At 41.5% G+C, this 26,888-nt stretch overlaps 1 protein-coding gene across 1 annotated transcript in view; it reads left to right on the top strand.

Moving 5' to 3' along the window:
- The window catches only part of LOC126109491 (protogenin A-like), a 288,364-nt gene that overhangs the window by 188,318 nt on the left and 73,158 nt on the right, over nt 1-26,888 (top strand). Inside the window, exons 5-11 of the mRNA XM_049914516.1 lie at nt 578-911; nt 5,471-5,630; nt 8,710-8,967; nt 13,699-13,854; nt 19,216-19,407; nt 22,427-22,626; nt 25,773-25,902. Coding sequence (XP_049770473.1) covers nt 578-911; nt 5,471-5,630; nt 8,710-8,967; nt 13,699-13,854; nt 19,216-19,407; nt 22,427-22,626; nt 25,773-25,902 — 1,430 coding nt within the window. The remainder of the gene's footprint in view (nt 1-577; nt 912-5,470; nt 5,631-8,709; nt 8,968-13,698; nt 13,855-19,215; nt 19,408-22,426; nt 22,627-25,772; nt 25,903-26,888) is intronic.

Genomic DNA, 26,888 nt, shown 5'->3' on the forward strand with positions numbered 1-26,888 from the left:
CACTTAAAGAAACACCTGGGCGGTCAGCGTCTTCAAGACGATGACGAAGTCAAAACAGTGGTGATGCAGTGGTTAACAAGTCAGGCGGCAGACTTCTATGAGGAGGGTATTCAAAAACTGGTACAACGTTATGACAAGTGCCTCAATATTGACTGAAATTATGTAGAAAAGTAGATTAAGGTACAGGATTTCATGTAAAAATAAAAATATTGAGATATCTTAGCACGTTTTTTTTTTTTTAAATTTCAAAACGGTACTTAAGAAACACGCCTCGTACTCATACTTCAGCCACCCTATATTTCGCACTGGACTCGCATTCGGGAGGACGACGGTTCAATCCCGCGTCCGCCCATCCTCATTTAGGTTTTCCGTGATTTCCCTAAATCGCTCCAGGCAAATGCCAGGATGGTTCCTTTGAAGGGGCACGGCCGACTTCCTTCCCCGTCCTTCCCTAATCCGATGAGGCCGATGACCTCGCTGTTTGGTCTCTTCTCCCAAACAACCCAACCCAACCCAACCCTATGTTTTGTTGTCTGTGGGGGACTTCAGCAGCGGTGGCTTGCGTGTGTCCGGACAGATGCGTCGCGACGAACCCCGCGACGGGCAAGAAGCGGCCCAGCCCCGAGGCCCGGCTGTCGGTGCAGCGGCGGCCGGCGGGCGCCGCCCCCGCCGCCGCCGCCCCCGCTCGGCTGCTGCCGCCGCTGGCCGCCGTGGTGAACGCGACCGAGGGCGGCGCCGCAACGCTGGTGTGTGCCGCCTCCGGCGTGCCGCCGCCGGCGCTGCGCTGGCTGCACCCCGCCGGCGCCGCGGGGGCGGTGGGGGCGGGACTGGTCGCGCTCGAGCTCTCCAACGTGACGGCCGCCAGCGCCGGGGACTACACCTGCGCCACCGAGGACGGCGAACAGCAGCAGGTACTGCCCACAAACTAAGAGCACTCGGTTGCTTAGAAATCGGAAGGCTCTTACGGTAAGTCTGCTAAAAAAAGCAGGAAAAAATGTTTGTTTTGTAAACAGATCACCATATTCTCGACCGACTCTCCATTGAGGGACGTACGCTTGGTCCAGCGATACTCCACTTTCTTCCCATCAAACTCTGTAAAATACTCATTGATTGAAAATGTACAGGGTGACACACGGGAGACGGACGGCTTTGAACTGCGTAGTACTGAGGGCGCGGTGGTGGGAGGTGGTCGTCGTGGGGATAGTTCTGATCCACACGAGACGCCATTTCATTTACTCAGTCACTATGGAGCAGTGGGACTTGCTACGTCGAGTGTTTGTCTATGACAGTTTCGTGAAAAGTGGTGGGTATATTATTTCTACGCAGAGATAGTTTTGTTCGCAGTTTAACGTCGGACGACATGGAGTTGTTCCGAGCCGTAACACAATCCTCAGATGGGTGGAAAACTTCAGATCAAGTGAAAACATACTGGATAAGAAGCATCCTGGCCCGAGACGCAGAGTAATGATACCAGAACGGTCAGCTAGACGTCATGCTACTGACTTACGAATCAGTCGTGAATCGGTTCGACGAATTTTGCATGAAGAATTAAAATTCCATCCCTACAAAATGCTCATTGTCCAACAACTTGAGGAAACTGATTTTGCTGTACGAGAAGACTTCGCTTACAGAATGTGAGTGATTTTGGGATCGAATGAAAATGAAATTTTATTGATGAGCGATGAAGCTCATTTTCATTAAACGGGACCTTGAATAAGCAAAACCTACGTTACTGGGCCCCAGAGCATCCACTTCTTATCCACCAGCGGCCTCTACACTCAGAAAAAGTAACAGTCTGGGGTGCTATTGGCTCTGTTGGCATTATTGGACCTTATTTTTCTGAAGAGAACAGGGCAACAGTTACATTACATTCGTATGCTTGAAACATTCTTGAAACCAAAACTAAGAAGACGACAAATCCCTTTAAAACGCGTTCAGTTCCAGCAGGATGGGCAACATCGTACACCGCAAACTCTACAATGACAGTTCTTAGACTCATGTTTCCTGGCCGGATTAGCTCACATTTTGGCAATGTTCCTTGGCCTCCCAGGTCTCCCGACTTGTCAGTATTTGACTTTTTTCTTAACAATTGTGTCTGTAACCACAAACCACGGAATTTGGACGAGTTGAAGAATGCAATCATTCAAGAAATTGCTGCCATCCCTGCATATATTTTAGTCCGTGTGGTGGAGGATTTTGAGAAGAGACTTGAGTCCTGCATTCGAAATGATGGCCATCACTTTGTTAACTGAAATGGCAAATAATGAGCTTTGATTTTGTGTAAATGAACATGCATTAATTTCAAAGTTGGCTGAGTATTATTTCATTAAAAACTGCCCATCTCCCGTGTACCACCCTGTAGCTTCCTCATTTGATGACAATTTCTTACCAGCAAACAAAATTTTAATTTGGTGAACAGGAAGAAGTCACTGGCTAAGTTTTGTTAATAGAGTGGATGAGGAATCAGTGCAAAGCCCAGTTTGTGCTCTTTTGCCACCATTATCACCACTGTGTGGGATGGTGCATTATCCTGATGAAAGAGCACTTTTTTGGATGCCAGCCTTGGTCTATTTTCAGCCAATCAAATTTTTAACCAATTCAAAACTGTAGCATAATAGGGTCCAACTATGGTTCTATCTTTTCCCAAGTAATGTATGAGGACTATTTCTTGCGAATCCCAAAAAACCTTACCATCTGACAAAATGGTTGCCTTCTTCAGTGCACTTTCACTAACCTTTGTCCATTATTTTGACTGTGGTGTCAAATGACGGATCCGGTTCTCATCGACAGTCACAAATTGGTGCAAAAGGTCTCGTGGATTGTGATTAAATGTCACCAGTCATTGTATTGAAATGCTGTGACAGACTCGCTTTTTGTCAACTGTGCAGTCGTGACACCCACCTCGCACACATCGACTTGTGGCCAATTCTCCGTGCAGCATATTGTGCACTCGTTCAGTTGACATACCTGCATTCCCAGCAATCTCACAAATTTTTGTTTTGTTGTATTGCATTACAATATTGTCTAGTTTGTCAGTGGTTTCCTTTGTGGTGACCTCAGTTGGATAACCAGTTTATGCTTCATCTTCGGTGTTTGTGCAACCATTTTCAGATTCATTAATCCAGCAGTAAATGGTCTTCAAAGGTGGTGCAGACCCTGCGTGAACATCGTCCAGTTCTGTCTCGATGTGTGCAGCAATCAAACCCTTCAAATGAAAATGTGTAATAACAGCACAAACCTCGGTTTTCTCCATTTTCAATCACAGTCGACACACCATTTCGGACGGATTTCAGTAATGAACTGTAGGCTGTACAGTGTTGAAATTCTTGATACGATCCTTGGAGTAATTGCGCAGGCACAAGAAAATTACCAGACTTATGAGACCACCTGGCAAAAAAGTGAAGTACTAAGAATGTGACGGGGAAACAAAATGGAACATCACTGGTTCATAAGGCATGTGATGCTGCTTCATTGATTACAAAATCGAGTCAAGTTTATTAAGAATTTTGCAGTATGAGCCAACTTACGAGTATCACATTGCAACCCATCTGGCCGGAATCCGTGCAGTGATTCAGTTGCGAAGGATGTCACAGAGCTGTTGTTTCCTCTGTCGAGACGAGCTGGCCCACAACTGTTGTAACTGATCCTAAAAATCGTGAAAAATGGCAGCATGATACTGTCGCACAATAGGTAAGAGGTGAGGCCACAAGATGTCCGTGGCGTACTGTTGTGGTGTCAGAGTTCCCTCAGTAAAGGCTGTCCGTGACCTGATGTGGTACCCCGTGACTTTCCACACAGTGACACCAGGAGTAATGCTATTGTGCCTCTCCAAAACACTGGAAGAATGTGACCTCTTACTTGGCACCACCATATTTGCTGACTGCGGACATGAGAGGTAATACAGTACCACGATTTGTCACCGAACACAGTGCAACTTTATTTGTCGACAGTCTGTTCTTGGCGATCACATTGCGATCCAGCCTTATGGAGCGTTCATTTGTGCTGTTTATGTTTAGTGGTGTGCAGATTGCCTGTAATGCCCCAATCTGTGGTACAACTTGGTCAGTACAGAAAAATGTCACTGCCACAGAATTTAACATCAGCTGTGCCGATGACAGTCTAATTGTGTACTATGATCATATGATCTGCTATCAGCGAGACCTTATTAGTCTATGAATGTTAGACAGAGTTCACATTTGGGGTATTAGGCTAGCTACAGGCAACTGCATGTGAAAACTGCACTCATGTTTTACCATGTCATATTATTTAATAAGCCCTATTCGTGACAGGCTCGATCCTAGGGTGGTTTTTGTACTGGAGTTGGTGGTCTGTGAGAATAGTATTAAGAGAAATGTCATTTATTGGGCGTACCACTTCATTAAGGAGCCCAACACCTTATGACAGCTGTTGATACAAATTTGATAAACATTGTTCACGTGTGTGTGTGGGATATAAACATTTGAAATGTTTTAGCAGAGGCGTTCAGTGTTGTGAAAATTTGGTAAAAGTTGGTAGCATTCAGCACACTTTACCTGTGCTTCATACAACACAGTAAAATGTTTCGAGAGATAAAGATCTCGACAACAGGTTGCCGACACTCAATTTGTGTGAGTAAAACACTAAAAAACTCTAACAACACATTTACATTATACATGAAATGAAATAGGACATGTTGGAATATGTGCCATCGTCTTATGAGTTGCTATGCACTTGCTACCATTGTGTAAGTGGAGCTACTGACTGATACACAGTAGGAATCCATCAGCCACGTACTATTCTCTCATTTCTGAAAATACTACTTGCATACTGATTATTACAGTCACCATTACATCGACGATGTACTAAATACTCAATATTGTGTATCTGCATTAAAATAAATCCAAATAGCTGTTAGAAAAATCTTATTAACTCATTTGCACATTGAAGAACACTGTTGTATTACTTCTTGTGAACACCTGTTTCTAATTTCACCAACAAGTCCAGCTTTCTTCCCCTCTTTTTTGTATGCAGTATTTTCGTTTAGGGGTGGTATGTTTCGTACATACCAGCAACCAGTTACTTCTTAGGATTTCTTAACCTGAAAGTATATTCTTGTTCCTCGTATATGACTGATGAGCATAGAAGTGAACGATTTTGATGTAACACGAGTACTATTGTCCAATGTGTTTTATTTTATTTTATGAATTCTGCAAAGGCATTGTTAGAACGTTTTGTGTTCTAGACATATTACCTGGGTATCAGCACCTGCTGATGAGAACACTGTTACTAGAAATACAGCATTGTATTGAATGAAGTACATTTAAAGTGTGACGAATGCTTACAGTTTGTTGCTGAGAGAATATAATAACCACTATCTCATATCTGACAAATGGACAATATTTGAGTAGCTTGTGTAATTGGTTACGAGTACATGTGACGCTTCAGGTAAATCAGTCTAGACAGAATGATGACATGTTGTTTCTCTTTTCAGAAGGTGACACTGTCGGTTTGGCAGGCGCCGGAAGTGCGAGTGAAGCCACCCTCTCAGAGCTTTCCTGCCGCCAAGACTGTTCGCTTCAACTGTGAGGCAGTCGGGGAGCCCAAGCCAGAGATAGTGTGGTTCAAGGACGGAGTGCGGCTACACATCAATGGTATGTTCCAGTTCAAATACTGCTGCTGTCTGCATGGTCACAGAACACTTCAGAAAGTTCACTGACATCAGGCTACACCATTAAATGAAATGGCATATTGGCTTCTTTGGTGCAGTTGTCCTTTTTGGGTACAATTGGATACTTGCTTCGAGTTGGCCATTTGAGTGAAGTTGGCTACTCCGATCGTGACAAAGTGTCACTTGTCACGTTGATTGTCTCTTTCTGCCTCAATCTTTTGATCCTGTTGATGGTTTGTATGTACCAATACCAGTTAACACTTTGAAGTGTATTATTATTGTACCAAATGAAGATAAATTTTTAACTATGACTGTAGTATGCTTGCTTGACATTCATTCCCATTTCCCCCAAGGGCACTCCCTCCCCTACTATATTTAGTTGTTACATGGCAAAAGACTGAAGAATGTGTGTGCATTATGCTGTAGGGTGAGGGGATGGGATGTGATGGGATGGGCAGGAGAAGGTATTGATTTCCTGCATCCTCGTGGATTTGTCTCCCGGCTGCCTTGCCTTATTGATTAACTGAACAATTTGTTCAGTTTACTTAAACATGTAAAAAATAATGGTTCTGTTTCATGTAGTGGAAGTTTTGAACCTGCAATAAGAGTTACAGAGCTCACCAAGATTATTTCAAAAAGTAAAATTTTCTAGTTCAGGTAGTTCATTAAGTAACGTGTTATTTTAGTGAAAGTGTCAGAGTGTTTACAGCTACAGGGCAGTAACACTGAAACTTGGAAATAATTACAAAAGTACAAACATTCTAGAATATGATAATTTTGAATAGGAGTAACTTTTAAAATATTTAATTTTCAGAAAAAGTAAATCATTTGTTTGAAGGAGCAGAATGGAGATTTTCCCAAACGTCAGTACTGAACATATGTCATACTAAAACAAACAATTATTAGCGGAGTCTAATTTTGAAGCGCACATGGTTTGAGTGAGCCATAAATTTCAAATATTTCTTTGAATAAAAGACTTCTGTGTGAAATAAATGCAATGTTGCTGTCAGCAGGTTGTAAGCTATATGCTGGATACTAACATTCAGAAAATACATCTGGAATAAGAATTTCAATAAGTCGTATGTGATGATGAATCTTTTCGGTGATTAATGATGGACATTATTGTCACTCAGTAAAAATACCTTCATTTATTACAAAACTGACTGAAAGAAAAAATCTGAAACGGTACACAAATAATGTACCACCCGCTTTATCAAATGAAGTATCGCATATTTACATAAACACAAGTTGTGTATATGAGATCGCATACTACATCAAGTGACCTATATTGGGTACTTTATGGACACTAGTATCAGCTGCTTCAGTTGTAGAGATTTGCCTGTTACATCTCAATCTGGAGTGAAATGTTAAATATTGCTGAACAATAATGTGGGGAGTCATTTATATTTTATTAACTCCTCTTTATGTGCTTCCACACAGATATCTAATTAAATTTATAGAAAAACATCACATGTCTTACCAATCTAACCTCTAGCCACATACAGAGAGATTTAAATTTTTTGCATCACCTCCCATGTCATCTTTGTCCTCTATATGTGACATTAGTAGAGATGATAATCTTCAAACAAACTCATTATTGGCAGTAAAATACATAAAGATGAAAAATATGAATGTCATTTTAAGTCAGTAAACTTAGAGGATCAGTGGTGTTTATCGTGTAAAATGAAAGAGCAGCAACCACTCACCTGTAGCGACCGATGTATGGTGCACAGGAACATGTAGCACAGAACAGCACTCACACTAGTTTTTAAACTCTGGCTCTTTTCCTAGTAAAAGTACACTCATGCCATAGCAGTGAGACTGATTATTGTGTACGGGTTGTTGCGAGTAGTTGTCCAGGCAGATGCAGGTGATAGGGTGCAGGAGGTGAGTCTTTCAACAGTTAGCTGCACAAGACGGAAGCAGCTCAGAGGGTAGAGCATATGGAAGGGAGGGAGGGAGGGAGAAGGCAGTAAACAGTCTGAACGGGAAAGGAGTGGTGTGGATAGAAGAGAGAATGGAAAAGGTAAAGGTGAGGCAATGGGGAACAGGTTAGTGGAGGTTTAGGCTACGCGGCTTGTGAGAGTGCAAGATTTACTGGAGACGCAGTTCATACCTGCGCAGTTCAGAGAAACTTGTGCTGGAATGGAGTATCCAAATTGCCCTTATAGAAAGCAGCCGTTGAAGATATTAGTGTTGCGGTATGCAGCCTGTTCAGCAACTGAATGGTGAAGTTTGCATTTTGTCACAGTTTCGCACTGGCCATTTGTGTGAGTAGACAGAGAGTGCTGTACAGTGTAGCATAGCTGATATGTAACATGCCTGCTTTCAGATGTGACCCTCCCTTTTATAGGGTAGGATGTGGTGGTTGGATGTAAGAGAGAGATCTCGCACCTAGATTGGCGACCAGGAAATAACCCAAAGGCCGCAGTATTGGGAGCAGAATTGATGTAGGGATGGACGAGGTGTACAGGTTGGGTGGGCAGCAGAACACATCTTTGGGTGATATCGGTAGGATTTTGGGAAGGATATCTCTCATCTCGGGACGTGACGAGAGATAATCAAACCCTGATGAAGAACACGGTTGAACGTTTCAATGCCAGGGTGATACTGGGCAAACAGAGGAGTACTGGTCATGTGTGTGAGCTGTGCCTGCTTGTGTGAATGAAAACGCGTTTCCTTGCCCAAAGAAGGTTTTGGGGAAAGATATTGTATGTGTCTTTTCATTGTGCCTGTATGAAATTCATTGTATGATCTTTATGGTGAGTAACAATCTATCTTTTCCTTCTGTTGTTTACATTTCATTTGATTTTTGTAATAGATGTTTATCATTTATGGAAATTATAAACCACCAAAGTACCTTAAAAATCATGAAATATCAGCCCCCTAAATTAAAATATATGCTATTTATCGAGTGTCGAACAATTGCCAGTGCTCAAATTGACCGGTACTGTCTACTAGTGCTAAAATATAGAACCTACTAGAGTGTACCTCAGTATTGCTACTCAACAGAGTGCTTCAGTATTACCGCATTATCCGATGGCGTGCTCCACGTGTCGCAGGCCGAATGAAGCAGAGGGGTGCAGAACTGCTGATCGCAACGACGCAGATGTCCGATTCGGGCCTGTACCAGTGCGCAGCCCGCAACGCCGCGGGGGAGAACTACGCCGTCGCCCGGCTGTCGATAAAGTCGCCGTCGCGCATCGACCCTCCGCGAGGCCTCTCGTGTCGCACGCTGGCCTCGGGTGGCATCGAGCTGTCCTGGAACCAGCCTCCCGGCGGCAACTTCACCGCCTTCACTGTCCACTACCTGCCCACAGGTCTGTGCTGCTGCTGCTGCTGCTTAGACATCTTGTTCTGAGTTAAACTGTACACTAATACGGTATCAAAAAGAGCTTCCGGTAGACTACAAGTAATGGGAGGACGAAACATAACTACTCGCCATACGGTCAAAGCTTCGACTGGTTGACATATGTTAACAAGTTTCCACATCTACACTGCAAACCACTGCGAAATACATGGGAGAGGGTACTTTCCATTGTATCACTTATAGGGATTCTTCATGTTCCATTCACATACAGAGTGTAAGAAGAATAATTGCTTGAATGCCTCTGTGTACTGTACTTAGTCTGATCATGTGTTTTTGATACCTGAGGGGAAAAGTCATTATGGGTTGCAGTGTATTCCTAGATTCCCCATTCACACTGATTTTCTGAGGGTTAATAGAATGACGACAGAACACTGGCCACAACAGAAGCACAGAATGGTCCCATTCAAAAGAAATCAGCATACACATTACGAGATTTATCCCACTGGGAGACGATACAATCAGTTCCTCTTTGGTAGTACACAGTATGCCGCAGGTGAATCCACAACTGCACCCGTGTGAAACATACATGTCTTTCTTCGAGTTGCCAATGATGTGAAAATCACATAGTGAATGATCAGGGCTGTGTAGAGGATGTTGCAGTGTTTTCCAACCAAATCACTTTGTCCGATTGGCAGTGTCAGTGGTGGACGTTGTTATGCAACAATATGCTTCCATGTGACAGCACTCCTGGGCATTTTGATGTTATGGTACATTACAGTTTCTGTGAAGTGTCTTCATAGCACTGTTCTTTGCTTGTGTTTCCACGCTCGACAAACTCAACAAGCAGAGATCCCCTTTAGTCAAATGTAGAGAGCATCGTGACCTTACATGCCTGAGGGAAAACGGTGAAGCCATCAGTGGAAATATCTCACTTCTCCCCAGCCAATAAAATCCAAAGCAGTCCACAGAAGTTCTCGCAAGGTCACGATGACCTCTTTCTTTGACTACAGGGGCCCCTCTACACATTAAGTTCCTCAATGTGCAGAGCTATGAAGACGCTTTGCAGAAACTGCAATGTGTCATAAAGTAGAAACACTCAGGGACGGAATCATCCTGTTGCACGACAATGCCCTCCCCCACAGTGCCAACTGGACAAAAACTGGACTTCAGTGATCTGGTTGGAGAAACTGCAACATCCTCTGTACAGCTCAGATTGTTCACTGTGAGATTTTCACATCATTGGTGACCTGGAGCAAGATTTAGTCAGATAAGGAAATTCAAGAGTGCGGATCCATCAGTGTTTGACCACATTCTACAAAACAGGAATTGATTGCCTAGTCTCCCAGTGGGATAAATGCCGTAACACATTTGATGATTATTTTTGAATGGAACCATTCCGTGGTCCCGTTGTGGCGGGATTTCGGTTTTCATTTGACTGCCTCTTTTGTCTGAGCATGCCAGTTGAAGTACGTCACCCTTTCTGTGACAGTCTCCAGAGACTCAAACAGATCTGTGACGATACACAGTACCATTGTTAATGTACAGTAAATCTTCCCTGTTAGTCCTACCTGGTATATGTTCCACACATTTTAGCAGTATTCTAGGCTGGGACACACAAGTGTTTTGTGAGCTATCTCCATTGTAGAGTGACTGTATTTTTGCAGTATCCTGCCAGTGAACTGAAGTCTGCCACTTGTCCAATCCACTTTTTTGAGTCATCGGTCTTGACTGGTTTGATGTTGCCTACCATGAATTCCTCTTGTGCCAATGTTTTTATCTCACAGAAGCAACCCACATCCTCAATCATTTGCTGGATGTATTCTAGTCTCTGTCTTCCTGTGCAGTTTTTACATTAGACTGCCTCCTCTAGTAATATTGAAGTTATTCTCTGATGTCTCAACAGATGTCCGATCATCCTGGCCCATTTTCTTGTCAGTGTTTCCCAAATATTGCTTTTCTCGCCAATTCTAGAACCTCCTCATTCCTTACCTTATCAGCCCATGACTTCCCCTATCATTACAAATTGTTACATGCAGGTATTTGTACATGTTAATTATGACTCCTTGATGCTGTACTCATAGGATACGATGTTTTTCTTATTTCCTGAATTGCACAATTTTACGTCTAAAGGGTGAATATTTTGCAGCTTTTTTGAGATGGTGATTTATTGTCAATAATCACATTGTCTGCATGAAGTATGGAGGTTGTTATTAATATTGTCTGTCCAGGCATTAATGTACAAGGTACACCTGCAGTTGTTTCTATATCTGTTGATAACTCTCTGTCCAAGATGACTAACAAGAAGCCTTTAATTCAATCACACATTTGGTGTAATACTCCATATCACTGTACTTTTGTTGAAAATATTCCTGTTCTTTCATACAGTTTTCTTCTACAGAAGTAATTAATACTATAAACACATGTACATTGTTATTTATTATATATATTTTCTGTTAAGTAGCTCCAGAGTATGACATTGCATGAAAGAACAGCAATGTTTTCAATCTCATATCTGTGCCTCAAATAGATGGTGAGTGTTCACCTTTACATATTGCATTATTAATTTCTTGTTTTTTTTTAAACACCTAAGAATTTTTTTAAAAAAAGTTGCATAGCAGCTAACTGCTTCAATTATATCTTGTTTTTAATGATGGGAGTTTACACATGACTATAACACACATGTAAAGGTAACTATATGCCTGAAGATGTAGGTGCCAATCCTTAAAACAGTCTGTTCTCTGTAATAAAATGTGACTGAAACAACAAATTGTTTTGCATCATAAAAAGCCATTTTTTTTACAGGTCTACAAAACAAGGAATAAACATGCAGCCAGTACATTAAAAGTATTCAATTTTTTTTGTAACATCTTCTCTACCTTGACCTCTCAGTTTCTGTTTGCTGTAAAGCAGACTGTTGAACTGTTTACTTCATCACAGATACATATAAAATACCACTAGATATGATAGGAAACTCACTTACCTGTAGGTAGTAATGGAGTTGATCATTGATACAAGTCACTGACAGTGTCTTCAGCTGTTTGTGAATTGTCACCAGTTCCTCCTGTGCACAGACAGCGTCCACATGGCTTACCTATCCTACTACTGAAATTCGAATGAAAACAAAATGTAAACAAAACAAATGAAAACGAACGCTGTTGCCTACCAACTGGCTGCTCCTCAATGTTCAAACCACCTGATGTGGCACTGCAATCGGCATAAATCTCCACTATTGAAACTGTGATACACACAAATTTCATGCAATAGAGCAGAAACTAGCTCTAGTGTTTTTTTGATAGTACTGGTGGTGATGCTAATAAATAATGTAACAGAATGAAAAGTACACAATGCTATACAAACCAAGCGAGGTGGCACAGTGGTTAGCACACTGGACTTGCATTCGGGAGGATGACGGTTCAATCCCGTGTCCGGCCATCCTGATGTAGGTTTTCCGTGATTTCCCTAAATCCCTTCAGGCAAATGCCGAGATGGTCCCTTTGAAAGGGCACGGCCGATTTCCTTCCCCATCCTTCTCTAACCCGAGCCTGCTCTCCGTCTCTAATGACCTCATTGTCGACGGGACGTTAAACACTAATCTCATCCTCCTGCTATACAAACACTAGTTCACTGTAGCTGAATGCACAGCAAACAGGTAGACAACTAAAATGTTTGTAAAGAATCACTGATTTGTCAATTGTCGATCATGATGGAGGTGAATACTGTTAATAAGTGGAGAAATAATGAAGCTCGGTTATTGATATTTATTTAAAAGTGCAGCCTGCTCCATGTCAGATATGTAAAGGAATTAAAGAATCTGGGAGTTTCTCTGCAAAGACCAGAAATAATTATAATTAACAGTCGCTGAAAACATGGAGTCTTCAAGCTAAGTATCAAAATATGCTATTAAGTTTTAATATATCGCAAAAATCTCAAAACATGAAACTGCAACTGCAACTGAATAACTTGTGGCAACTTTCATCTATACTGAGAGCAGCAGCTTGCAAACGTGATTTCAGCAAATGAAAAAATCTTGTTGATAGAATATGGCTCGGTTGATGAACTTGACGTCATTGACAAACTGATTAGTCTGCTTTGGTTGTGGTAAGTAAGTGCAAAGTAAAATTTATTCTCTCGCCTCTTAATTGTAGACTTTTTCTTTTATTTATAATTAATATGAATCATTAATTTATCAGGGGCAAATAAAATTTGTTGTTTTTTATACACCATAGAGAAACCAATATACAGTAGCTGCTAACAAGAAAATAATGATTTTTTTTTCTTCTTTCAGTTTCTTAGCAATTTTAAGCAATTTACAATTTATTTACTTGAAAGCCACATTTAATTTGTGGCATATAGTGTAACTGATTTATTAATATTTGGCAATATTGTTTCATTTTTATTAAACCTACTTATAAAATTAGCTAAATCTGCTTGAAAAAATTATGGGAAGGTAGTTTACAGGGTGGACAGGTGGGGGGGGGGCGACAACTTTGGCAATTCTGACAGGTGCAGGATGACCTCAGTATGGCTCTGTTTTCAGTGTTCATATTTAGTCTTTAGTTAAGCTTTATATGTTCATGGTGTATGTTAACTTCTTTTGCCGTAAATAGATAACAACTGATTATGATGTTGGTTTTGTGATGCAGAAAATTATACATTCATTTGCTGTACTGGTGCACAAGCTGGAAGTACCGTACACTGTTTGCTTACCTCGAGCCTCTCCACGCTGTGTGTCTTTTTGCAGAAGGAGGGGAGGAGACACAGTTGGTCACAGTCAATCAGTCAATCCGCGTGGAGGACCTGCAGCCGTTCACCAACTACACCCTCTACACACGCGTCTACTTCCAGCGGTCGGCCAGTGAGGAGTCGGAGCGAGTCATCTGCCGAACTGCAGAGGGAGGTACTGTGGCTTTGAGCAGATCCCACTGATTTTCTCCTGTCGTTTATTTATTTATTTATTTAGTGAATGCTATAACATGGGATATTATTATACAGATAAAACCAATGGCAATAAATAAAAAATGGTAAAATAAGAAATGAAAATATTTGATATGTGAAGGGATCAGTGAAGAAAGTACTAAACCAAAGCTTAGCAATGATTAATCTGACTGTGTTATCTGTAGTATTTCCAAAGGCATCACATGTTGGCAACAAGTGGCTTCATTTGTAAAGCTACAGGGCACTGTCCGCTATAAAAAAATGCTTTGTCTTATTGTATTTGTGACTGTGTCTTTGAATTTAACCATGTGCATAGCATGCAGTAACTCAAAATACAGTCTTGTGGGTTAGCAATTTCTTCCTCTAACCTGTTCATATACGGTTCAGTAGTTTATAATGTTTATTTCTTAATCCAGTCGGCCGCATCCATAGTCAGTGTCAGAAAGGCGTTTCCATTTGTCCAGATATGATGTTTTTCTCACATGATGTCCCGTGAACCACGGGTGAAGGGCAGCCAGCAGGTTTCATATTCCTACATTTTTAGAAAGAATTTGACACCATGTTCCTCTGCAGACTGTTAACGGAGGTCTGAACATACAGAACAGGTTGTCAGATACACGAGTGGCTTGACGACTTTTAAGTAATAGAACCCAGTATGTTGTTCCTGATAGGAAATTTTCATCAGAGACAGAGCTGTTAGCAGGAGTGCCCCAAGGATGTGTGATAGGACCCCTCTAGTTCTCTGTGCAGATAAATGGTCTGACACATAGTGTGAGCAGCAATCTGTGACTCTTAGCTGGTGGTGCTGTCATGTATAGGAGTGTGTCATCTTCGTGGGACTGTAGGAGGATACAGGATAATTCAGAATTTCTATTTGGTATGATGAATGGCAACTTGGTCTAAATGTGGAAAAATGTAAGTTAACGCAAATGAGTAGGAAAACCAAAAACAACCCCGTAATGTTTAGCCAGCCGAGGTGGCCGAGCGGTTCTAGATGCTACAGTCTGGAACCGCGCGACTGCTACGGTCGCAGGTTCGAATCCTGTCTCGGGCATGGATGTGTGTGATGCCCTTAGGTTAGTTAGGTTTAAGTAGTTCTAAGTTCTAAGGGACTGATGACCTCAGAAGTTAAGTCCCATAGTGCTCAGAGACATTTGAACCATTTTTGCAATGTTTGACTACAGTAATAGTGGTTTGCTGCTTGATGCAGTAACATCAATTAAAATGTGGTTGTAATGTTGCAGGGCGACACAAAATGGAATGAGCACGTAAGGTTGCCAGTAGGGAACGTAAATGGTGGACTTTATTTAATTGGGAGACTTCTAGGAAAGCATAGCTCATGAGGCAACATACAAAAGATTTGTGTTAACTATTCTCAAATACTGCTCAAGTATTTTGTATCCCCACCAGATTGGATTAAAGGTAGATATCAAAGCAGTTCAGAGGCATGCTGCTAGATTTGTTAGTGGTAGGTTCTATTAACACGTGTGAACACAAATGGGAATTCCTGGAAGGAAACGGTACTCTCCTAGTGGAACATTGTCGAGAAACTTTAGAGAAGTGGCATTTGTGACTGATCGCAGAACGGTCGTGCAGCTACTGACGTACATTCTGTCCAAGGACGACGAAGACGAGATGAGAGAAATCGGGGCTAGTCCAGAGGTGTGCAGATAGTCGTCTTTTTCTTGCTCCATTTTCTGAGTGCAACTCTGAAAGAGAGTACTGGCAGTGGTGCAAGGTATCACCATGTCTCACCATACAGTGGCCTGCAGAGTTTAGATGTAGATGAATGTGTCACCTCAACTGCAAGACTGGGTCCGGCATTTTCTTCCACCTTAAAAGAAAGTCCGTGCATTCTTCATATTTTGCTGTTTTCCACTTACTTCTGGGCAGCGTGAAGCCTGCTGGTTCATTGTGGGTGTTCAGTACAGTTTGTATTTTTGCCCGTGCTCGCTGCACTCCTATTTGTGGCACGTGTTTAATCCTTCATCAAGAAATATAATAGCAGCTTTTACTGCTGATTGTCTGGATTTTAGTTTTTAGCCTGTCAGATGTAGCACCTGGGATATAGTTATGAATGGGAAGCTTGGGGTTGTCCAGTATCACCTAATACTCTTGTAACAGAGTTTCCTGGTTTCTGTGTTCAGGTGGAGAGATTTGGAATCCAATAAACTGGTGTAGTTTTTAGGCATCTTGTGGTAGCACATATTTTAGTATCGAGTTTTGTGTCGAGCTTTCAGGTAATGTTGCCGTGTAGCCACACAGGACCAAAATAGTCTGCTGTGCTGTACAGTGATTCCAGTGCTGAGCAGTGGAGCATTGTGGCGGTTGATACTGGTGTAAACTTTGGCTGTACTATTAGTCGAGAATGATCCGTGAGTCGAGGATCTGTCAAGCTGGACACACAAATACTTTGGCATACAGAAATTCTGTTCAGGCAGGTTTGCAGTGGATGGCTGGTCCCTTATGCTGCTGAGATAGAAATGCGAGCATTCTGTTTTACTAGGACCGGGTTCGAGTCACGACATGCAGTAGCGTTCGGACGGGATCGAGATGTCTTCTGTTAGTACCCTTTCAGTTTCCTCTATGGATGTTTTGGGGAAACCAATGTCTAGGTCATCTGTGTAAGCATATTTTCTGCCCACAGTATGAGGAATATCTGAAAGGAATTGATGCCAGAACAGAGCATTGAGAATGTCCACGCTTCAGAGTTGTTCAGTTGCCAATTTCCCTACTCATCATAACTCTTAACATCTGTCGCAAGGCACATTATTTAATATGTTGAGTTCTCGTAAAAACAGTAGAAGTAGTTTCTCTCTACATACAGTATTATAAGCTGTAGTTCGATCAGCAGATTTCTCCCTCGTTGCTCTGTGTTGGGAACTTAAATCTTACTAATGTCGACACGGCATGGTGGCACTTTCAGTTGGGCTGTGGTCTTTAGTGGTTGAATTGTCAACAAGAAGGGCCTATTTTGTCAGTGAGGCTCTGTCGTGTAGTTATCGTTCAATGTACTGTCGAGCAGATATACATGAGTACACAGTAATTTGAACTCGGGGATCGCAGTTTTCGAATTCTGATGCCTACCTTTCAGTGAGCTTACAATATTTTTTATTTTCTTGTTAGTCCTACATCTTTTTCTCAGGATACATGCGGCCATGTGAGTGGAAGCTACTTAGGTCACAGTACGATGCACTACACAGTTCACAAGTGGGTTATGAAAAGTTGAAAAAAAAAAAAAAATTTGAAAAAGTATTTATCGTATGCGTGAATAAGTGAAAAATGTAATAGCGAAAGGCTCTAAAATACTCTACATCTTGTCTTGGTTGCCCCTTTGGTATTCATAGGTAGAAGGCCTTCAATAAGGAATGCAACAAATTATTTTTATGTAGTCTGGTTAGTTTTACTCAGGATTTCGATACATCATATTATTCCCCACTCTCTTGGCTACAGAATCCTATTTTTCAATGTGATGGCCCTATGCCACCTTACTGGGATACCACTCTACTGGTCAACATCTTGCTGCATCAATAACCTCCCCGTCATCCACGTACCACTTCTCGCAGCGTACATCCTTCGTTGGGTGAAACACAAGGAAGTCGGAAGGAGCAAGATCAGGGAGGATGAGGGAGAATGGTCCAGTGAAGTTTTGTGAGCTGCTCTTTAGTGCACAAAGTTGTGTGACGCCTTGTATTGTCATGAAGAAGGTGAAGTTAGTTTGCAACTTTGTGTTGATGAACAAGCTGAAGCCATTTCTTTAATTTCCTCGGGGTAGCTCGTGCACTTCACAGTTTATCACTTCACCGTGAGGGAGGACATCAAAGAGTACAACCCCTTCAGAATCCCAAGAGACTTTACCAGCTGAGGGTGCAGCTTTGAACTTTTTCTTCAGAGGAGAGGTGGTGTGGGACCAGACTGTGGCTTGCCGTTTTGTATCTGGTCGGCAGTGGTGAACCCGTATTTCATTGCCTGTGACGATGTTTTGCAAAAAATTGACCCGATTGGCCTCGTAATGAGCGAGCAACTCCACACAGATGGTCCTTCGTCGCTCTTCGTGCTGTTCTGTTTGGTGGCGAGGAATCCAGTGCACGCACACCTCTTGAGTACCCCATCTGCTGCACAAGTGTGTCAGCACTACCGGCGGAGACATCCGGCAAGACAGCAGCAAGATGCGATTGTGATCCGTCGATCACCTCGATTGAGAGTACCCACGTGTTCCAGCACTGCAGGAATCACAGCTGTGTTCGGCCAGCCGTAACGAGGGAGATCGGACAGGTTTGTGCGACCGTGTTGTGATGATCACAGGTGCGTCACCCGATGACTCACCGTGCTGTTGTTCACTGCCAGGACTCCGTAGACATTCTGCAAGCACCTTCGAAACTCAGTGACACCTCTCTGCTTTGAATGCACCTCTGTCACAGATGCCATTTTGAAGGCTACGCACAGATTTGCCACCTGTTGGGACTTCGTGAATCAGTGAGAGGCAAAAGCAGGACTATTCCATGATGTCCCACACCAACTTCCATGTTTTTTCAATCAAAATTGGCAGAGAAAAAAAATGTTTTGTATTGTGTTCTGAACATTCCTCGTATATTCCTAGATTCCTCACTAAACACTGGTTCTTTAAGCTTTGTAAGCTGCCCTTTGGGGATTGTTACTGCATGGCTTGAAGGGTGTTCCATTTCAAGTTTTTCAGCATCTTTGTGACACTGTCCTGTGGGTCAAACAAATCTATTATAGAATGAAATTTTCACTCTACAGCAGAGTGTGCGCTGATATGAAACTTCCTGGCAGATTAAAACTGTGTGCCGGACCGAGACTCGAACTCGGGATCTTTGCCTTTCGCGGGAAAGTGCTCTACCAACTGAGCTACCCAAGCACGACTAAGGCCCCATCCTCACAGCTTTAATTCTGCCAGTACCTCGTCTCCTACCTTCCAAACGTCACAGAAGCTCTCCTGTGAGGAGACGAGGTACTGGCGGATTTAAACCTGTGAGGAAGGGGCGTTAGTCGTGCTCGGGTAGCTCAGTTGGTAGAGCAGTTGCCTGCGAAAGGCAAAGCCTCGAGTTCGAGTCTCTGTCATGCACACAGTTTTAATCTGCCAGGAAATTCCAAATCTATTATAGTTCATGCAGCACTTCTTTGTTCAATATCCCCTGTTAGTCCTATTTGTGTTAGCCCCACACACTAGCCAATTAGTAAATATATTCAGTGCCGAGTTTGGAAATTAACATTTTTCTTGTTGCAGTATTACTGTTTTAAGTTACAAACAAATAAGGAAATGTTGGGACACCTACGTTGACAGCACATCTGCTCTGCACAGTTCCGACGACAGCGCCACGGGTGTCGGTGCAGACGGTGGACGCGACAACGGCATCCGTGAGCTGGCAGCCGCTGACTCCGGTGGAGGCGCGTGGCCACGTCGCGTCCTACAAGCTGCAGTGGGGGCCGCAGGGGGAGCCAGCTTACAGCGTCGAGGAGCTGCCGCCCTCCACCACACACTATGTCCTCACAGGTTGGTCGATGTGACACTGTCTCTGGAAGGGATACTAGGCTGTAATTTGATTGCAGTGCTTCGTCACTTCAGCTCATAAATATTTTAAGGTAATTCCTGACATAGGTATTAGTACAAATTTTGAGGGGAATAGGGAGTTAAAGTTCAGAGCGAAGAAGTAAAAACTTCGCCATTTGCCAGTGACATATTAATTCTGCCAAGAATGGCAAAGGATTCAAAAGAGCAGTTGAACCGGGACCAGTTTATGACACGAGCGCCACAAGTAACTACTTGTGGCGCTGAGCTGAGATGGGTACCTGGGACACCTCGGTGCAAAATTCGTATACAGGGTGTATCACATTTATTACTGATAACTGACACGAGTGAAAATATACTATAACAGAAGCAAAAATGTTTCAGTAAATGAGGGTCCAAATAAGAGGTGGTGTTTGAACAATTGCAAATGTGTGGTTGTGAACACCCCACTGATTTCAGTATCAAATTTTATGCTAGTTAATACAAATATATTTCAAATTTAAACTTTCTAATTTAGTCACTATCTAATTGGGCTCAAATTGCAAGTGAGGTCTATCTTAGCAAGAAATATAATACAACAACTTTAGCATGTTATAAGTTAGAAATTACTAGGGACCTGAAAAATTTTCATTTGTGATAAATGTTAATATAGATGCAAATTCTGCCTCGAAATGTGAAAATGCGACATTACCTAATAAATGCTGTTTCATAAATTGCCAGATGAATGCTACTTTCTGGCAGATTGTATCAATATGAACTGTTATTAGAAATACTTTGAAATATTTCTTTATTTTCTGTGTATCAATATCAAAAATGTAATGAATTTTTGGTTATTGGTATTGCATACCAAGATAAAATGCAGCAGAATGTGTTTCCGAAACAAAGTGCACGAATGCAATGATATATCGCTCTGCTCGATGCTCTGTTGCCACATCAACTGTTGGTGGCTGAATAGTCTCATAAATGCTGCATAATGCACTGTAAGACTCGGCCATGGGGGTCTAGCATTTTAGAACAAAGAACCATGTACATTTGTTTGCTAGCTAAAGCTCTGAAGTTCGTATAATCACTATGCTTACATGGGACCCCATTTCTGCAGGATGAAAATTGAATTTAAGAAACCATTTTTTACTGTTACATTAAGGGCTGAAACGGTTTTGCTAGACTGACCAAATATTGCATCTGGAAATTACCTGTATTGGTTTCTGATTTAGTCAGCACAGTGGCTGATTCTCTTCAGTTAAATATTAGAGCCAACATCTTCATACCGAGTCTAACATTTGTACTTCTCCTTCACTGCACAAAAAGTCATTCCTTCGACATTAGCCAAAACATTTTAACAACAAGACATAACCTGACAACTTAAGTATGTTTAAAAAACAGTTGTGTGTTCACACGGGAATGAAAATCAATTGCGGAAGTTGAAATCTGGCAACTAGAACCACATTTCCAAATCAATTTTGGAGTGTTTACGTTACCAACCAGAAGCAGAACTGGAAAACTGGTTTATGAAGTCCTGTTTTGGAAGCCTCTTATAAACATAATGACTGTGGGCACTTTAAAGTGACAAACCAAACAGTATATAGTTATTTTATAAATGAAGCTATGTGATCAGTGGTCATAAAATTTGACAGCAATATGATTCTGTGGCTTACAAAGGAATAATGAATCATTATGTAAAAAATAGTCATCCATATAAAATATGCAGAAGTTTACAGATCTGAAAATGGTTGTAGAAAGTAACTGAAACTAGTCATGACGCTTTAGTTGTACAAAAAAAATTGTGGTCTAGGTGTTAAAAGTTTTTCACATTAAAATGTTTTTTATTTAATAAATTACGTTACCACCACTGTCTCCCTCCTGACAACGTCAATGCTTCACTAATTCAAACTATTGAAATCCATGTCATTGTACCAGTGTGAAATGCAGAATGTGGAGCTGTAATAATAAATAAAATTACTTTGTCACACTGGTTTTACAGTCACTACACCACAGTGTAAGGCTCTTTGGAACGCCTAATTTTCTATTCCATACTGTACAAGTTGTTGCCGAGGCTCTAAAGAAATAGACAGTTTTCAAATCTAATCTTGCTTAGCTATCCAAAGCTGCTGAACTGTTTATCAATTACTGTGCAGCCTTAGAATGTGCATCTTAGTGCTAAGCAAAGAAATCAGAGGTTACACTTGGTGCAGAAGCTAACTAACTCATGTCGGTGTGACTCTGCAATCTTCGGCATCAGTCATATGATGTCCAAACTCGACCGTTGCGCAGTTACTGATAATCTGCTATGCAGATTCAGTTAATTACGAGAATTTAGATTTGAGAGCCTACGAGGAAGAGTGCTGCAGTAGGGGATGAAACTGAAGGCACAGGAATGTGGCATGGACAGATACCCTGTGCCTGTACAACTAAAATCTGTGCCATTTACCCACCCCTGAGTAGACCACCATCCTCTATTTATTGCTTTGTACTCCAGCAAGAGGATCTCCCAGTCTGCAATGCCTGTGGCTCGTAATCACTTCATGTAACATTTTAAGTGAGTGCCTTTTATGTTGTGACGAGAGGGTACTCTATTTCAGCTGGTGATGAGGCAAGTGTGGTAAACCTCCCGAACTTTTGTGTTTTGTCTCTACTGTAGCCTAAGCTTTTAGACTGAAGATTTTTTGTGTGTTGCCCAGTGGGCAGCCCATCCTTTTTATTCCAGCAATAAGTTGGCTGCAGCTATGTGCTGTGCTATTTTAATACTTTCAATGTTTTTTGTTCCTAACTGTAACTTCTTGGCTTAACAAAATATATTATTTTTGTGTGTGCATGCACACATGTTTTTGGGCCATTTTTGTAATTTTGATTGTTGTTCAAATTTTATTATTCTGGGACATATATTTTATCAACATGCATCTCACAAAATTTTCATACAGATACCTAAAAACCTTGCTGTTCTGTGCCCAAAACATATCATCATAAACAGCATTGTGTGATTATATGAAACACTGTTCCCATACAGGCTTGGAACCGGGGAGACATTACAACGTCAGAGTCCTGGCGGCGACAAGCCGCGGCTACCCGACGGAAGACCTGCCGTGGGTCACAGTGCAGATGCCCAGTGGCAGTGTGGATGGGGACGAGGGGCCAGGTGGCGGCACGGGTGGGAGTCCCGTGGCAGTCGCCCTGGTCGTCACACGCGTCAATGCCACTGTGCTGCAGGTCAGAGCACTGATCTTCCAAAAGGCCTCCTAGTGACAATAACAGATCTAGGTTCTAAACAAACATTTATATATATATATATACTGTTTAACCCACTGTCAAGTGCTTGGAAAGGGATATTTCTAGTTAAGGTTTCTTCCTGTTCCAGGTGCATGTAGAGTGCAGGAAGAATGGCTGCTTATATGCCTCTCTGTGGGCAGTAATTAGTCCAATCTTGTGTTTGTGGTCCCTGCGGGACATACTTTGAAATTTTTGAAGGTAGCTGTGGTAAAATACAGTGAATGAAAGTTATCTGCAGCTTGTACAGAAATCAGACTGCAGTTATAAGAGTCAAAGGGCATGAAGGAGAAACAGTAGTTGAGAAGTGAGTGAGACAAGGTTGTAACCTATCCCTGATGTTATTCAGTCTGCATATTGAACAGCGTGAAGGCCAACTGACGATAAATTTAGAAAGGGGAGTAAAGTTCAGGGAACGACATAAAAACTTTGAAGTTTGCCGATGACATTGTAATTCTGTCAGAGACGGCAGATGACTCAAAAGAGTGACTGAACAGAATCGATAGTGTGTTCAAAAGAAGTTAAAAGATTAATATCAGCAATAGTAAAACATAGATAATGAACATCATCTAAAATAAAATGGGTAATGGGATGCTGACAAATTAATTCAGGTGATGCTGAGGTAATTAGATTAGGAAATTAGACACTAAAAGTATAAAATTAGTTTAGTTACATGGGCAGCAAAATAACTGACAGTGGCTGAAGAAGGGAGGACATAAAATGCAGACTGGCAATTGCAGGAAATACGTTTCTGAAGAAGAGGAATTTTTTAACATTGAATATAATTTTAATGATTAGGAACTCTTCTCTAAAGGTATTTGTCTGAAGTGTAGCCTTGTACAGAAATAAAACAAGGATAATGAGCAATTCAGACAAGAAGAGAATAGAAGCTTTTGAAACGTGGTACTACAGAAGAGTGCTGTAGATTAGATACATAGATTGAACAACTAATAATGAGGTACCAGATCAAAATGGGGACAACAGGACTTATTTTTGGCACAAGAAGGGATTGCTTGATAGGACACATCCTGAGACATGAGGAAATCGTCAATGTGTCAGTGGAGGGAAGTATTGGTGGGGAGTAAAAATTGTAAAGCGAGACCAATGCTCGAATACAGTATGCAAGTTTGGATAGATGTAAGTTGCAATAATTATGCAGAATTGAAGATAATAGCACAGGATAGGGTAGTGTGAACAGTTGAGCAGCAAATGAGATGACATCTGGCATATGAGGTGTGATCAAAAAGAAATGGGAATTTCTGTGTTTCTTAAAGAATTTTTATTTATTCAACAACATCAACTTTGTCCTTTAGTAATCGCCGTCAGATGTAATACAGTTATGCGAGCACTTTTTCCAGTCTTGGAAGCACCTCTGGAACGCACTTTTCAGTATGGCGTTTAGCTTCTTCATCAATTTCTTTTTTTATCTGATTGATGGTGGCAAAATGGTGGCATTTCATGGTTCTGTTCAGCATAGGGAATAGAAAGAAGTCACAGAGGGCCATGTCTGGCGAATACAGTTGCTGAGGTACCATAATGGCTTGTTTTTTGTCAAAAAATTAGGAACAAGCATCGAGGTGAGATTGGAAGCATTGTTGTGATGCAATGTCCGTGAGTGATTTCACCACAATTCTGGTCTTTCCTTCAGATTGCTTCATGCAAATGGCATGTGACTTCTAGGTGGTGTTCCTTATGGACCGTGCGACCATAAGGCAGGAACTCATGATGCCCTATCCCATTGTAATTGAAGAATGCAGTGAGAAGAACCTTCACACGTGATCGATTTTGTCGAACTTCTCTCGTTCTTGGCTCTTCAGGCAGTTTCCATTGGAACGATTGGCTCTTTTTTTCAACTTCATATACATATAGCCATGTTTTATCATCTGTTTTAACTTTCTTGAGAAGTTCAGGATCATTGCCGACTTCATTCAGCAATTCCTAAGTGATGTCTATGTGGCGTCATTTGAAAGTCAACAATTTCACAACAAACTTTGCTGCTGCACGTTTCATACCCAAAACATCTCAACAATTTGCTTTGCATGATCCGAAGGATATACTGATATCATCAGCAACTTCGCTGATGGTGATTTGCAATTTTTCCAGAAGTATTTTATTTAGTTATTCCACATTATCCTCAGTAACTAATGTGGTAGCGCGTCCAGGGCGGTTGTCGACTTCAACTTCTCGGCCCTCTCTGAAAAATTTATACCCTTGTAAACTCTTGCCTTAATTGTAGCAGATTTGCTAAAAGCCATATTCAACATTTCAAACGTGCTGCACTTTATTCCATTTTGCAAACAAAATTTAATGCATATTGTATGATCCTTTTTTTTTTTTTTGAAAGTAGAAATTGGCAGAGCTGTTGAAAACATATATGACTGTTTTTACTGTCAGTAATAAACTAAACACTGAAAAGAGCTGAAATTGCAAATTTACATCACGAGCACATGTATTGACCAGATAAAAAAAAAAAAAAAAATAGAAAATTGGATGTATGAAACTTGTGAAATTAAAAAATTCCCATTAATTTTGATCACACCTGGTATGCTCAGAAAACTTTGAACACATTATTATTTGTAAGCAGGCAATTCTATTGCACATGTGTGACTTTCAAATGAGGACTCCATACAGAGTGTGCAATACGGACACTGGTTATTTCTACATGCCAGCAGTAACAAAGAGCCACTGCCTGATGATATTGAGCAGTTGCTTTGAGAAAATACTGTGGTATACACAAAATATGATTCGGTGGCAAGCGAAGAGCCATATATTTATAACTTGTGTTTGAGAACTTTAAAACTTTCTGGTTCCTTCTGTATATAGATTATTTATTTCCAATTTTTATTTCATGAAATAAAATTTAAATACATCAGGTTAATATTTTTGAATATCCTAGTATATTCTTTAGCAAAAAGTTAAAATTTTGGATTTTCCTAGAGCAACAAGTACTGAGGGAATTTATACCTTTACTATCTATTCCCCAGATGCTGTGACTGCCTTTCTTGTCAGTGCTAGCAGCTGAAAAATGTTTCAAATGTGCAGTGTTTTCAATTCATTGTATTTTGGGAACTGGTGTTTATCCTGCATAGGTCGCATGGAAGAAGCCGAATACTTCGGTTGACGATGGAGTACAGCTGTGGTACAGGCCGCGTGGCAGTTCAGAGGTCGGCCCCTTCACGTACGACGCCAACGCGACACGTGCGGTGCTCACGGGTTTAGGTAAGCTTATAGCTGTACCTGCAGACAGGAGCTGACTGGTGTGAGTGCCACGAATGAAGGGGAGCCAGCTGCTAGGGGTCTACAGGAGTTAGTTATACAGTATCAGCCAACAACAGCCACTGCAGGCTATGTAAATTGTTCCATCCATCTCACCTCCACCTGCTCCCCTCTTCTGTATCTCATTAACAACTTATCCCTCCTCCTCCTCCTCCTCCTTCTGACAGAAACATGTCCGCAAACTCATATTTATTGATCAAGTGCCACTGCTATGTGTGACATATACCCTAGAAGATATTTCAGTTATGTTTCACAATTACTTTTATTATTAAAATCCAAAGTGCTATACACACGAAGGTAAGTCATGGATATAGTACCAACAAAAGTCACTAGATTGCAGGCTGATGAAAAGACCGAACAGAGCCCGAGATTTCCCAAACTCTGATGTAAACTGTTTGAACAGTTTGAGTCATGCTCAGACATAGCCCTACTTGAAACAGTGAAAACTGAGGTGAAACAATAGAAGACAAATTCTCCAAAAATACAGTGAGACACTTATAAGTAAGGAGCCAAAGCATAATCTATGATGTAATTGTTATTGGTAAACTTTTGGTTTGAAGTTGCTGTACATTTGCAGAAGTCAGAACTGGAAGCCTGGAACTTGATTTTTATGAATGCTGCAGGTGAAAACGTATTCATCTGGCATGTTCTATTGACACCCAGTGATTCAAATATGCCCTCCAATTTAAAGCCATTGCAGTTCCCTGTGCAGCTTGCATTTGCTATGACAACAGGGCACAGGGCCAGTCACTTAGTGTGGTAGATACTAAACATCCCGGACAATGCAGCTAATATTAAAGAAATACAAATGGACAGGAACAGTATGTCATAACATACGAGGGGCGTCTGAAAAGTCCATGCAAAGTCCAAGAGATGGCACCATCAGAGTGTATTGAGGTCATGTTTAGTTAGTAGCATCTTTGGAAAGA

Source organism: Schistocerca cancellata, chromosome 12 (assembly GCF_023864275.1).
Source record: "Schistocerca cancellata isolate TAMUIC-IGC-003103 chromosome 12, iqSchCanc2.1, whole genome shotgun sequence".
Lineage (NCBI taxonomy): Eukaryota > Metazoa > Arthropoda > Insecta > Orthoptera > Acrididae > Schistocerca > Schistocerca cancellata.